The 16289-nt window shown below is 38.2% G+C and overlaps 1 protein-coding gene across 6 annotated transcripts in view; it reads right to left on the bottom strand.

The window, feature by feature from the left end:
- Nucleotides 1-16289, bottom strand: part of LOC134538825 (gamma-aminobutyric acid receptor subunit beta) — a 299365-nt gene that overhangs the window by 72653 nt on the left and 210423 nt on the right. For 4 of the 6 annotated variants that reach the window (XM_063380343.1, XM_063380352.1, XM_063380367.1 and 1 more), the window contains exons 6-8: nucleotides 15209-15346; nucleotides 11275-11559; nucleotides 8751-8911 (exon numbers count right to left, since the gene is read on the bottom strand). In XM_063380343.1, coding sequence (XP_063236413.1) covers nucleotides 8751-8911; nucleotides 11275-11559; nucleotides 15209-15346 — 584 coding nt within the window. The remainder of the gene's footprint in view (nucleotides 1-8750; nucleotides 8912-11274; nucleotides 11560-15208; nucleotides 15347-16289) is intronic. The other 2 variants (XM_063380386.1, XM_063380379.1) reach the window with 1 other exon arrangement.

The raw sequence follows: 16289 nt of genomic DNA, 5'->3' as shown, positions 1-16289 counted from the left end.
AAATATTCACATTTGGAAATGGTTTGTTGTTCGGACTGTCAGTCGACTGCAGCGCGCACATGTGACCTTCAAGTGACGAGTGAGCTTACAAGCTTCACCGTTGATCTCGGCCCGAATGCCTAAAGCTGCCCCACCGGAGACAACTGACTGCCACCTCACGACACGGAATATTCTTTCACCCCACAAATATAAAATTACCTTATTGTAATCTCTTCTACAAGGCGTCGACTGAATTAAACGAGTCTTTAAGATAACATAAAGTGAAAATTTTCATTACTTATGAAAGCCACGAGTGTGAAATTTTCCTCAAAACGTTTTGATAACAGTTACGAAATTCGGTTTTTTAAATGATCTTAGAAGCAGTTTAAGAGAAGTTTTAAAGTATTGAAAAAAATACTTTATATTGTTTATTTTAATTGAACACAGTTAATACACTTCATAAATAAAAACACAAATAAAGTTATTTCTCGAATAATCAACACTTTTGTGCTAGTAGAAAACGTTATTTTAAATTATTTATTTCTCTAAGCGGTGTTTTATTACAACTGTTTGACAGCGTATCGAGACTTGGTCAAAGTGAGTGTGTAGAGATGGAAGAATATTCTATAAATGATGTAAAGACAAGATGCAAAGACAATTTCAACGAAGCGTCAATCATCCAATATACATACTAACAGCTCAGTCTACTGTTCAATACATCTATGGTCTACTTATGTTCAACATCAAACTACTCTAAGATAGATTTCACAAGCATGCAGTTACGTACGGTATGTTCATGGGATATGCACTCGCGTCGGGATTCAGCATGCCTGATAGTGTCTGAAACAATGTGAGGTGTTACCAGAGCATGTCAATAGAACTGGCAATGGCACATGAACACACTTGTTTCGTTGTGACAACATTGTGTACTTCAAGTTGTTCTTCTCAGGAAATAAATCAGGTAATGTAAACAGAAAGTATTTAGTTTGATAGAGAGCAAGTACCTCAGTGAGTGATATTTTCTCAGAATAGCTCTTTTTCAGATGCGATCATGTTGAAGTATCCGGGTATAGTGTATCTTACTGTAATCATTGCTGTAATAACTTTCAAACTTTGTGTTTTCTCATTTTGTATTAATTTTTGACGTGACAACGTCTAATAAATCGATGAACGCCAGCTGCACGCACAAAAAAAGTGTCCCGTAACGCACATTTTCCCACTACGATGTGTCCCGTTACGCTCATTGTACGCTTGCGCCGCATCTCTCTTCCACTCGATTGAAACAACCATCGATTTGACTTTTCAATCATGTTTTCGTCGTTTGAATTATTAATATTATGTAATTTAACGATCGTCCACCGATTTTCAGCACAATCGGTACGGTTATTTAAAAATAATGTTTAATTTTCAAATACGTTTTTGTGCGAACAATTGTGTTTTACAGTTACACCTAATAATTCAAATTACACCCGGGATCTTTTTTATAATGTTTTAAAAAAATATTGTAACACATTATAAATAAGTTTGGTGTATTTGGGATGCGTATTTGTTATAAAATCGTATTATAAAAACGAAATAATATTATTCCCCTACGGTGCTACCATCTACGGTGACGGACGTGAACCGAACGAATCGCGCAATCTACCCGCTTCCGCGGCAACCAGGCACTCGTTAATACATATTTTTCTTTGTTTATCGTGAGGGGCGATATTATTAATGAATTATAAACAAAAATTTCGTGCCCGGGGCCACAATTGCATATCATTTTGAGCACTGGAAGACATAAAAACGTAAAATATTCTCGACGAATTTTAATCTCGGCCCCAGCGTACCACGAGCGTCTGGGTTGGAGATTAAAGCCGAAAATTTTTCTTAAACTTACTAATACTTATTTTATTAACTGCAAGGGCATTTTTAATAAATTCTACGTTTAATTTCACGACGAACAAACTTCGTCGTTACATGTGTAGTTGCGAAAAAGCGTAAAACATTCTCGACGATCTTGAAGTTAAATAGTAAACATGTATAAAAGTTATAGTTAAAATAATCTCTTCGTTAAAGTAATAAATATGTTTGAATTAATGAGTGCAAATAAAATAAAATTTATCAATTAAATTGTAGATTTCATTTCACTCCTTCTTTGTATCCATACAAAATAGTGATAATTCAATAAAAATAATTCAATTTTATTCATAAAAGTATGCAATCATTTCATCAATGTTTTGTTATGACGTCACGTTAAACTATCGTCCGTAAACCGACTTTACAGACAACCAATTTTTTTAAAGACAATTTTTCGAAGTCAGCAATAACAGAACGATATTAAACTTAAAAAAAAAAATAAAATAATTCAGAGAACTCTACTTGTATATAGTCCTATTTGTACTGCATATTTAATGTTTTATGGAAAACAATATTTATGTTTTATGGAAAAAATTTAAATGATTACTGTGTAAAATAAATGATTAAAAATTGTTTATTTTAAAATAATCAAATTAACACACATGTGCAAAACTTGGGAACAGTTTTACACACATAAAGTTTGTAATTCATGCTTACCAGCATGCAATCAGCAATCGTGCAAGGAACAAAGAACAGTGACGAAAACAAATGAACACTTTGTCCTGTTAAGTGAAACTACAAACTAAAGTAAACACTTATGTGCACAATGAATATTTGCCACAGATACTCACAAGTTACCTAGAAAAGAAGGTATACAGAAAAGTGTCATGCAAGACAAGAAACACTAGCAAGCAAGAAAGCATCGGTGTGTTGTCTTACCGCTTGCTCAGGGCCTCGGGCTTCTTCTGTTACCGAGACTTAGCATGACAACTTAAACCAATGTAGGCCTGGCGTCCTGTCTGCGTAGCAACGGTACCTCACTCGCATTAAAGCATCAAGACTCACGACAAAAGTAACAGTAAATGCATTTGAATGGACAGGACAGCGCTCGAGTCGCCAAAAACAAAAGGCCGCCAAATGGCGCCCAAGTGGCCATCTTGCTGGCTTGTTCGGTGGACCAGTGGCGCCTCTGGCGGCACTAAAACAAAACACTGGCATCGCGACCTACAACAAGGTATCTCCCAAGAGAGGTCTTTCAGCACAGTGCGTACAAGAACAAAAACACACGTACACAATACAGTAAAGAAAGTCGTCCATTAGAAACAAACACAAAAATTAAACTAAGCCAAAAGTATCCACACGCTTTATAAGTGTATGCTTTTTAGTCAAAAATATACTTATCTACGTTTCATGTCAAGAAAAAAAGGCAACATATCATGGCATTGCCGTCTTGGTGGCAATTGGACAATCGACCAGACAAAGAAAACCAATGCACAGTACATCACAACAATTATTTATGTCTACGTGTTGGACTATGTCTAACTGAGATGTGTGGAGAGTGCTTTGACCAAGATAGCATTAGCCTTGGAATACTGGTTCATCACAGCTTACTACTAATCAATCAAAATACTTTATTATATATAATATTTTTAAAGAAGATAGTTTTAGTTGTAGTGATGTTACGAAATACGTATCCTTGTTGACAGTGTTCTAGATATCATAGCGTACATTAAAAGGTATAAATCAAATGTCACTACATATGATGGACATTGAGTCGATGAATGCATTACAATGAAACACTGGAATGCAAACACGTTATCACGGAGCTGCGCTGTCGCTCACGGACGACCAGCCTGCTCGAGGATCTCACGCGCAGGCTGGCGCGGAAGGAATGAAGTCACAAACACAGCAAGAAACTAAATTTAAATGGCGAAAACACAAATGGGCGAACAGCAGGAGCGGCGAACACATGCTTCCGTATCTTCCCCAGACTGCTGTGTTCGACATTATTGTCTTCTTTGTTCCACCCATCGTTGTTCACGTGTTCCTGCGTGACATGTCCTCGTTTGTACATTTGTTTTCTCATTCGTTGTTCACGCCTCTTTCTGTGCTTGCAACGTCACTCCTGTGCTAGTTGGATCTGGGCCCACGACTTGCAAGCAGCCCTACACCCACCCTCACGTGTCATATGTTCCTCTTGAGCCCACGCGAGTGATGCGCAGACATAACCACGTGACTCCCCCCTCACCCCGCTAGAACGAGCAGGGCTCCTACTTGGAGTCTGATGCTTCAGTTTCATTAACTTACAACAGGTGTTGAGGTAAATTTAGATCAATTACCGTAGAGCATTTGATTTGTTGGTTTTATTCAACTACATTACAGACAAGGATTAGGCTCTGATATCATTAATCACTTCTCTTTATTATTGAGAAGCAAATAATGAGATACATGGAACAGAAGGGAAGGATAAATCCACTTAGTAAAGCAATGATAAGTTCCAGAAATGTTGCTTTGCGACTAATGTAGGCCAATAACGATAATTAGGCTATTGATACCTTTACACAGAACATAAACAATTCCTAAAAACAAGATATTCAATAGCAGTTAAATCAACCTTATTTTACTTTTTTTAATGCTTGCTTCCAATTTTTTTGCGATTCAAAATAATATGTGTGCCAAACGCTTAACCTTAGTACTAAGATATGACTCACATTTTAAATTTCGGATGTGACGAAAACTAGTAGATTGTAGCGTCATGATTTGAGAGCGTTAGAAATTCACCCTGAATGTAAAAGAAATAAGTAAGAAAGCAGGTACTTAATGAAGCTGTAAAGTGTGTATTGAGCTTTGACACAGGAGGCCCTGATGTGCATGTCTTCCATAGCGTTGCCCCTACAATCCGAAGGCTAGGCAACTTGTTGGGCGTACCGGAAGCTAAGAGACGGGGCCACTGGTTCCTTTATATGAGCGTTATGTTTGTGCAGGTTTAGTACGAAACCAGATGAAAAACATAAAACAGTGTGATTTTACAACAAATTTCTGGTATGTAAATAAAACCAATGTTACTTTTTAACAAGAAAATATTTAAGGCTTTGAGCTAAATAATGGGAATAATACTATTCGCAACAATGTGGCACAGCTCGTACAATATTTTTCTTCTAGTTTTACTAAAGCCTTTTTCAAGATTAGTATTAAATTTATTTCAATGTTCAAATGCAGTAACTGTGCAGGCATTGTATGTAAAATGAACTAGATTTATGGTATGCGCAGCACACTTACTGTGACATTGAAGAGAACAGTTTCAACTTTCGTCTGTTGCTAGGTTGCACAATTGTACTAGAATGTTACTATTGATTCGGTCATTTAATTATTTTCTTTTCTCTGTGATAATTGGTATCGATATAAATTAATCCATCCGCTCCTTTTCCACTCTAAATAATATTGTTATATAACTTCTCTAACCGTGTTAGTCTTATCCAAATTAATGAAAACTAAAAGAAAAAATAATTTAATAAAGTGTTGGGAGGGATTTTGAAAATTTTAATTTTATTTAGTAAAATTCATGACGTAAGGTTTTTGACACAGTTTTGGTAGTATATATTGGGGCCTCATAGCCCTATAGTCTGGTGCTAACCGCCATCTTGGGTTTGTGAGGTCACGGACGCCATATTGGCTGACATGCACTTTGAACAATTCCCGCTTTCCCTCAAAATTTACTCAAAATTCCTCAATGTTTCCATTTTTCGAGTGAAACATTTCCCATTATGTGGGCAAATTTCTCCTTTTTAACTATATAAAATTAGTACGGACCATTTTCCTTGAATTTCCTTGAAGTGAGACCTATTTACTCAAAATATACTATTTGAGGTCATGACCTCATGATCAACAAAAAAATTATAAAACTAAAATCTTTTAAAAATATTTCAATAAAAGAACGTGCCACCTTATTAACTTTGAAGTCCCTGGTGCGATTCCCGATAAAGGCTCTTGTCAAGAAATGGAGGCAGATTCTTCCTTCACGGTGTCCACCAGCAGACTGGCCTCTACCGTTACCACCGAGACGTATGGTACTCCAACCAGAGTGACGTCTTGACAGCCATATTGGCCATCATCTTGGATTATATTGTCACTTGCTAGAGTGAGCTGGTGTCGATTGTCATCGTACTTCGCTTGTTCGCTAGAGCTTTCTATTGTCAATCATCGGATAGTCAGACACCTAATCAGCTGCTATTTTGTCGGATTTATTGACAGCCTTATGTGAGAGCTTTAAAAATTCGCTCAGAAATTTGGAGGAAAAATCCTAAAAATTAAAAAGTATTTCTAATATAATTAATAAAAAATATAAATTGTAGGTCTTGGTTCGATGTATGGCCAATGAAAAAAAAAATTTTTAATGGTCTAAATTAATTAATAAATAATTTATTTAATTATGTATATTATTGTGAAAATGAAATCGAACCTTAATAATCCCAATGAACTCGGATCAATCCTATGTGCGATTATGAGTACCAGACACAACAAATAATGCAAACAGTGTACAAACATTATTTAGTGTGTAAATTATTTTCTACTAAAATGCACAGAATTATTATCATCTTTAGCGCTTCTTGATTTCCGCATCTGCTACCCACGAGTTAAAGTGAGATGGGAAGCTTCACCATTTTACATAAGATAGTCTAATCCTTTGTTTGATATTCTTCCCACCAAATACGTGTCCGGGTATACCGTAAGCAGTATATGAAACCACCGAGATTAGGTGTGTGGTACGTATCTTCAAACCTCAAGTATTCACACAACTTTCATGCGTTTTACTACCCCCATGTTGTACAACATTAAGAAAAATTACCCTTCTTTAAAGGGGAATAACCTCTCCAAATTATTTAGTTAAAGAGGGTAAATTTGCTGACAAAAGATGAGATGTTTTCTCAAAATATATACATTTAAAGGAATTTTATGGAAATTTGAGTAAATTTTGAGATGTTAAGTGTCAAGGTTATCATGAAGTCGAGGTTTAGACGTCACAAACCCAAGATGGTGGTCGACACAAAGCATCCTCAGAATCCAGTGTCAGTAGCTCCCAATTCATACTACTTACGTTAGTTTGATATGCAGTCCATGTGCCCCTGACGCTTCTGCAACCCGCACATAAACTAATGTTCCTGACATGTATTGTTGGTAGTATTTTCCATGTTCGCATTTCTCAGTGAGTCTCACCAATCAAAATACTTATTTCAAATTAGCTGTCACGAACTGCAATCAACTAGTGGACTGTAACGTAGACCTCAGAGTTGTTAGTACCGACGATATAGCAGTATCGATCATTCTTCAGTATCGGAAATTCAGTAGTTTCGACCAGACATACAGGCAAGTATGGATAAAACAATAAAAACTGACTAAATTTATTGGTGTCTAAGATGTAATTTTTTTCAGCCCCGACAGTATAAGTAAATGTTCTTTTTGTTAAAAGAGTCATCTATCGGAACCACAGGAGCTAAGGTAGGTTAATGTTATGTATGCTACAAAAAAAGGTTGTTTATTTTTTATCTGGTGGGTGAGTTAATTATAGCCTGTACTAGATTAAATATGTATGTTGTTAGAATTAAAGAGTTGTAAATACGGCTGTGGAAATTGTTTTGTTGATTGAATACGCAGTATGCCCGCCCTGGTTCGCTTAAGATAGGAGTGCTCAGAGAGCGGTGCTATGCTGGAGAGAAGGATTGATTGACTTAACAAACCTAGTGTTGTATTGCATTTTTATAGTTTAGCTTACTCAGTAAATCGTCACATGAACGAAAGAGGATGATCAACATAACGGATATTGTTTTTAAAAACTAATTAGTATCATTTGATTAAATTTTTTTACTGGTGGAAAAATAACTAATAAAACAATACATTTCTTGAAAACAGTGCAAATAAGTTTTTGGCACCAATTAAAGCAAAAATGTGTAAAGTCTAAACAACCCCTTCTCCCGGCATAATTTCCCCTACAGCACAAAATGATTCAGATACATTTCCGAAATTTAGCATAACCTCAATGAAACTTTGAATGTTTCTGCAACATTACAGACTTACGCTTGCACATCACTGAAACATCATTATGTTTCTGCAATGTAACAGTTGTGCACTATGTCCTCATTGAAATATCATGATTTTTCTGCAATAATATGGAGTACTTTATCATAAATGTTTCTGCAATGTTACATAAGTGCAATATCGACTCAATGAAGCATTGAAATGCTTCTGAAACATTACGGGAGAGTCTCAGTGAAACATATAAATGTCCCTGCGTTGTTACAGAAATGCACTACAACCTCAGTGAAACATTGTAATGTTTGTGGGAGAGTACTGCCTCAGTGAAACACTGCAACACCTTCAGGGACGTAACTGGACTAGTTTACACCCGGGGCAAGATCTCATCTTGGCGCCTCCCTCCCCCCCCCCCTTTTTTTTCGAACCAGCCAAACCAAAACATTTTTAGACGACACCTCATATTCTCATATTTTTGATTGAACGTAGATGGTAAAAAAAAAATTAAAATTATTTGACCTCTTTTGATTTTCAATACAGCTCAATTAGATAGTACCAGTTTTTAAATATTTGACTATTTATATGTGTATCTTTCAGCCAAATCGTTGGGAATAAGTAATATTTCATTATACAAGTGATATATTCAAATAGATTTTATATGGCTTTGTTAGTTACGTATTTATTAATTTTATTTTATATGTGGCCATTAATCTTTTTAAAGGTACCTACACATTTATATGCAATTAACACTTTTAACCAAAATATGCATTTAACCATTTTAAAAACGCCAAGTTGAAATAAAGAATGTTTTGTATTGTTCCGCCGCTAGGGGAGTGGTCCAGTGACGTCCCTGCGCGGGGGCGGGGGACAGGCGCGCCGGGGTTGTGGCCGCCGACACTCACTGTCTGCTTGGGCGCGTGGTCGCTGTCCCCGGGCGGCCCGGGAGACGGGGCGTGCGCCGCGTCCAGACCCGCCTTCTTCTGCTCCGCGATCTTCTGGATGGCGAGGAACCGGTTTTTCCGCATCTGGATCCTCTTGGCCATGTAGCCGACCGTCGCGTATTCTGCGCAACGTCCGCACATCGTTCAGCAACGCCTCAAGCAGCTCTCTCAGTAGTAATCTTTCTATTGCTAAATAGTGGAAAAACAATGGTTTTTATGGACCGATTATGGACCGGTATTTTTTTTTACTATACAATAAGTATCATGTAAGGTGATCTCAATAGATGAATAAGACTAAACAATTCCTGTTTGACCTCATAAATGGTACAAGGGCTGAGAATATCATTTAAGGTTTTTAATTTGCTTATGAAAATTTAATGTGGGTTTCCTTTATTTAATCAGGGTTTCATTCTAAGGTTGTAATTTTAAACATTTATTATATTTATTATATTAGAGATTATTATTATTTTATTGTTTATATTCCTACTGGGTCTACTGTTACTTATAGTAACTATTAGTTTAATTTATTATTTGCTGGTTAAGGATTATTCTTTTTTTCTTATAATTCCGTTTCTGATGAAAAATGTTCAATGTTATAAGGCATAGTTGTTTTATTAGTAGGTTCTATTTTTGGTAGGTGTAATTCGAGATAAATATGATTTCCTTACTCTTGTTTCTAAATTTTTATGTTTTTTTTGTGAAAATAATGATTATAATTGTTTATTTGGTTGCATTTTGAGTGGGTTACTTTATTAATAGATTTAATATATGTGATTTAATACATTATTATATATAATATTTGCTTATTTGTTTCGTAATATATGATTTATGTCTTTTTTACTCTTTGCATCTTCAGCCTCTAAGTGCTTGGTGAGATGATACTAGGTCTTTACAGTGTGCTTGGTGTCGAGTTAAGGCAACATCTTATTTCAATGTAAGGGTCACGGCAAACAAGAATGATCATGCATACACTGAATATTCAAGAATAAAAGTGACTTTAATCCATCCGTAACTTTTAAGTAAAAAAATTGTGACTAAACAATTGAATGCAATTACGAGAGATATTCATAAAGTATTGTCTGTTTGGTCATCAAACAAATAATAAACTCATGAAAAAAAAATTGGTTGTCTTTAAAGTCGGTTTACGGACAATAGTTTAAGGTGACAACGTCATAACAAAACATTGATGAAATGATTGCATACTTTTATGAATAAAATTGAATAATTTTTATTGAATTATCACTATTTTGTATGGATACAAAGAAGGAGTGAAATGAAATCTACAATTTAATTGATGAATTTACTTTTATTTGCACTCATTAATTCAAATATATTTATTACTTTAACGATGATATTATTTTAACTATAACTTTCATACATGTTTGCTATTTAACTTCTTCCAATCTGTGTTATTCTGTTAAGGATAGGACGATGATAGGAAAAGTAGGAAACGAATGGGAGTGTTTCCAGTTTAATGTGCCTTGAAAAAGTCAAATCGATTTCCAATCGAGTGGAAGAGAGATATATGCGGCGCAAGCGTACAATGAGCGTAATGGGACACAGCGTAACGGGACAATGTGCGTAACGGGACACTTTTTCGTGCGTGCAGCCGGCGTTCATAGATTATTAGACGTTGTCACGTCAAAAATCGTAATTCAGTTCTAAACGCTTTTCGTGACGCTGCGCTGCACCAGTTTCTTTAAACCCTCTCCATAGAAGCTCACCGACTGGGAATTAAACCAGTTGACAGCGGGAGTCATGAGTTCCTAGTTGTCAGCTTGACGACCGATCATTCGAAGTCACCCACAAAGCGGCCGCGACAACAGCCTCAAAGACAGCCCAGCAAACAGCAATTAGCAGCAACAGCAGCCAGTCCCTCGGATCGCCGAAGCGAGCAGGCGAGTCACACGCCAGGAAGCGCGGCTACTCGCAGCGCAGACGAGTGAGGCGGGAAGCCCGCACACAGGGGCACCCCAGGCCCCGCGACAACCAAGCCGATGGCATCTTGAGAGTAACACGCCTGGCAGGCCCAGGAGACAAGGAGAGCGAGGTCAGGCGTGTGAGGACGCACGTTGTTATTAGATTTTTGTGTTTAAGACGATCTGCACCTGCCCCTGTGTAATGCCCCTGTGCGCGGGCTTCCCGCATCACTAGTCTGCACTGCGAGTTGCCGCGCTTCCTGGAGGTTTATATCCCAGGCGGCGAACTTCTATGCAGAGATACTAAAGAAACTGGTGGAGCGTTACGAAAATGCTTGGAACCGAATGGTAAATATATGATAAAATGAAGTAGATATGTAGTAAACTAAAACTTCCAATAAAAATGATTTTTTCACGAGTTTATTATTTTTAATGACCAAACGAACCTTACATTATGAATATCCATAGCACACTGCTCACCATATTGTGAGTGCGACAAGTAGTGATGTGTGACATGGCATCACAGGGAGAGCCCGGAGGAAAGTAAAGAAGCTGGGATAACGCACCGAGCAGCGACGCGAACACCATGACGAAGCACGTGCCCAGGTACACGTCGATGGACTTGACGTAGGAGATCTTGGGCAGCGCGGCGTTGGTGGACGACATGAGCGTTGTCATCGTCAGCACCGTAGTGACGCCCAGCGACACGCGCGCTGGCGTCGCGTTGCGGTTCAGCCAGAAGCTGACCCACGAGATGATCACGATCAGGCCCGACGGGATGTATATCTGGATGAGGTAGTAGCCCATGGAGCGCACGAACTGTATCTCGCAAGCGAGGCGCGAGTAGTTGCCTGCGCAGAGGGGGGAGTCTGTTAGCACAGTCTCCACACACAAGCAAGCACATTACTTACGAAATGATCTGTGAACCTGAGTCACACGTCAAAAAACAAAACATCGACGACACATCTACATCCTAACAACAAAAACTACACACACACATGTTTACAAAATAAAATAAAACTAAACAAATACACACATGATTGAAATATTTATTTTGACATTACATGAACATATTTTTGGGATATGCATAATTTTGCCACTTGATGTAAGCTTTTGGACATACGCCATTGCTAAGCACATGTATATCTGTAGAAGAAAACTACAAAAAACACAAAAGACAAAAACACAAATTAAGCAAAAAATTGCTGTTGTCAACAGGATATAAACACCACATAATATTCCATAACAGGAATATGGTAAACAAACAAATCCCGTTGACAACAGAAATTTTTTGCTTAATTTGTGTTTATGTCTTTTGTGTTTTTTGTAGTTTTCTTCTACAGACATACATGTGCTTAGCAATGGCGTATGTCCAAAAACGTACACCAAGTCATGTACTCCCATTGCACAAATCTTTCAAATATAATTTTGTGTTAAGTTACCAACCATTTTAAATTGTGGTATAAATCATTTTTTATCTGGGTATTTTTGAAATAATAGATTTAGATGTTGAACGAAATTACGCAGTTATTCTTGAGAAGTTAAAATAACGAGTACAGGCAGCCACTATATGAAGCTCCTTCTAACCACAGACCTCATATGCGAGAGAGAGCCTCGTTAATAAACGAGCACCACCACCTATGCGCACGGGAAGTCCGCCATGATATAGCTGCTTGCAAAAAAACTGCAATCGCAGCACCGGGCTCAGCAACAGTTAAGCCTGCGTTCATCGACCAAAACATAGCACAAACCACCGTCCCTTATGGTGTACACTGGACTGCTGGTTGCTCGTGCGTCTGACCAACTCTCGCCATCAGCTTTCGCCCGTCGCCAGCTTCACGCGGGGCCTTTAGCGGCAAGTAGCTTCTTTGTGTGAAATTATAAGAATAGGTTTACTACTTTTACTATTTTAATATCTTAATGTAAGCCTTGATAGAAAAGTTTCTCCCACATATTACTGCAGCGTAAGAAAATAAATATAGTCAAATTAACCTGTTGAAATTACCTCGCAACTCAGTAACGTCAATTAGAAATTGTTTTGGCCGATAACATACAAAAAACATTACACCAGTAACTATATAAAAAAATACAGCCACGTAGATTTTTAAAATAATCTATTGATCCCAAGGTACCTTTGGCAATGTCCGCGATTACATTGATTTAAGTTATTATTGTCGGTTAATTAAAAGTTTGAAAACATTTCATAAACGACAAGTACGAGCTTAAGTTGTTGAACACAACACTAAAACACATGGACTTTCCGTCAACTGCCAAATGATGGTGAGACTGAGCATTTATACATAAATTTGGAAATTCAGGATAGGATTTCCTTCATATTACACATAATATATTATTAAAAACATCGTCTTTTTTTTATTGTAAGCCAACTTATAATACATAATGCTTAACCTCCTATGAAAGTGCGGACTGCAGCAAACACTACACAACTGTCAAGCGAGTTGCGTGCTGCGCTCGGCAGGCGCTGCTGTGATCCCGGCGGGCAGACTGGTGCGAGGTGACGCCGCGTTTTTAATTAATAAAGCAGAGTAGGCAGGCGAATGGAGCGGCGACGAGGCCCGTCTCTCGGAGGGATGAAAGACTGCGCCTTGTCCCCCCTCACCCCGTCCCGACTGAGCGCGCTCACGTGGAGCAATGGGGCAATCGCCGACTGCGCGCGAGAGCCGCCGCCCATTACAGAGATGAACCAGCTCGCACGAATAATAACACCCGCCCCCGCGCCTCTGACCTTTGGAGGGTCGCTCGGCCGGCTATTTCAATCCGCGCGCGCCCCTGGCGGGCAATCCCGCTAATACGGAGCCGCGCAACCGGCCCTGCCGCAGTCCAGGCTGCACTTCTTCACGTCTCTAAGGGCGGCCCTGGACTTCCTGCCTCGCTCGAGAGCAGAGGGAGGAGGAAGGATCCACACCAGCCTCCAAAATGACTGGGTATAATACGTAAGATATGTCAGTTGTTCCCCAATCTGCAGGCATCTGAGTCGGATACATAAATTAAGCTTCTCTATAAAAGCTGGTTAACCCCCTCTATTAAAGCTGATTAACCCCCTCTATAAAAGCTGGTTAACCCCATTTACTCGCCACGTTTAGAAACCTTGATCACTTGTATCGCTAGTTGTTTCGCACTGTCCATCAGGAACGTTTCCATCAGTGAAAGTTCTCGTTAAATTACCCAGTGATTGCTGACTTTTACATATGAGTGGGACCCAAGAAGATGTTCTCGTTGTCACAACATAAGAAATCAATCGTGTCGTTATTATTCATTAATAGTGAAGCAAGGGAAAAGAGATTGATATTTGAATATAAGACATGATGGGTATAGCATAGTAAAGTTGAATAATTTAGAAATGGAAACTACTCTAATATACTGATCGTCATATGACTCTAAATTTACTTGATCAGTTTTAGAGCGAATCTTAGATAAAAGATATGACATTTTTTCTGTGAAAAATGAACTATACTATATTAAATAAATACTAAATTTTATAAATAAAAGTTTTAACATAAAAACACACAAACACTTTCACTTATAGTGAGTGTTACTTGAGCATCATATCACTTATAGTGACTCTTACTTGAACATCATATCACTTATAGTGACTGATACGTGAACATTGTATCACTTATAGTAATTGCTACTTGAACACCATATCACTTATAGTGACTGCTACTTGAACATCATATCATATATAGTGACTGATACTTGACAATATAATTACCTTCAACATTGCTCTCACACTAATGCAAGTTCCCCAAAACCTTGCGTCAGGAGTCATTAAAAGTAATACTACTGTAAAATATACACACTTAATATCAAAAACTGAATACATTTTCGTTAAACTAAAGCGGACATTCAAAGTAAGCTATGGAATAAACCATTTGATGGTTTCATTCAAGTTTAACAATTTGCAATGGTATTCACACAACATAGTTTGAGAGAAGAGTTACATTACTTAGAAGGTAATATCACAGAATTCTTTCTTTTGTTCAGCTTTGAACGCACATACATCTGTGACTATTTGGCCGCGAACAGCAACTTTGTGAACAACAGTAAATAGCGAAACAACACTAATTTTTGGATGTAAAATTTTGCGTGAAAATACGTGACCATTACAGAGAAAAATTAAGTGTTTTAAGACACTATTAATAATGTGCAATAAAACAGAAGTTTGTAAATATCAGAAACTAATTATTTTATTTTTAAATTTAAAAAAGTACTTAACCTGTACATATTAAGTTTAAATTAAAACATTTACGATGACAATTGTTTCCCTGTTTACACAAGTTTACACCCACAAACAGACAATGGGTATAATGAGAGTTTTCGAACGTATTTGTGCTGTAACCTCCTAGAGTACTGAACTTTTCTCCGTGAAGAGGCACATGTAAAACTGCTTGCTTTAATCATTTACACGGAACACTATGAGCTTCTCACAACACTAACAATTGGACATGGGGTGGTTTTAGATAATGAAGCAGGCGGTACCTGTGGTCAGACTTATCTCCATAGCTCTCTGACGGTGTCCCAACACTTTGAACTGAGGGAGTGACACCTCGTTGGACACGCCCACAGAGTTGGGTCCCTCGTTCCACTTATAGCGGATGTCCCGCATAGTATAACCAACTGAGGGACAAACAAGTCACTGTGCAGGTGTCGCTTGGGCGCGCTGCCGGGTCGCGGGTTCGTGTCTGTGGGCAACGAGCTGCGGCCGGGACTATACAACACGCTGCGCCCCGATGCACTGCAGCAACCCCGAGCGAGTCTCAAGTGAGGCTGGGTTGATGCAGGCACAGCCATCAACAACTGCAATGCTCGTGGGCAACCACCTAGTTTGGTAACCGAGGATAGTTTAATCCAAGCTGGAGGCAGCAGACGCGCGTGGACATGTTGTTCAGAAATAGCCGAGTGAATGATTTCTCACTAGTTGATCTACCACACTTGCGACAGCATCCACCTTCCAGAAGCGGTCACAGTCGTCATCACAGGCAAACGTCTGAGGGGTGTCGTAGCTGGAACGGGTTTGTTTGGGAGCAAAGCATGTCTGTCGAGAGGTAGGGCCATCCAACTGCGTAGTTAGAGACCCTCAGGTTACTTTTAGGAATGAATGATAAACCATAAATATTCTTCCGAAGTGATTAATGCAATAATATGATATTCTAAATTGAATGTTTACAAAATATAAAAGCGATGAAATAATATGAGTGTGGCTGTAGTGCGTACCTTGAAGCGATTTGGAGAGATCTCTCGAAAAATGAGTCCTGCGAAAGGACACATGTAACCGCAGACCCATCTTGTTATAAGCGAAACTTCCATTTGTTTTCTGATAGTTGTATTGGCTTTCCTAAATTTCCGATTTTCCAAGGGTGGGTACATTACCTCCTTTAGCGAATGTATACAATTTAAGCTGGAGCATGTTAGCAGTCTTATTGGTGACGAGTTGTGAATAATTATTAGTAAAATAACTAAGAAAAAAGTATGTAGTGCCACGTTTTTTGATAGAGAGCACAAATCAACATATTAAACTAGTAAAGAAAATTCTGATAAACAGAAGAAAGATGGCAATAAT

Source organism: Bacillus rossius, chromosome 1 (genome assembly GCF_032445375.1).
Source record: "Bacillus rossius redtenbacheri isolate Brsri chromosome 1, Brsri_v3, whole genome shotgun sequence".
Taxonomy (NCBI): Eukaryota; Metazoa; Arthropoda; class Insecta; order Phasmatodea; family Bacillidae; genus Bacillus; species Bacillus rossius.
This window is presented reverse-complemented; position numbering and strand designations above follow the sequence as displayed.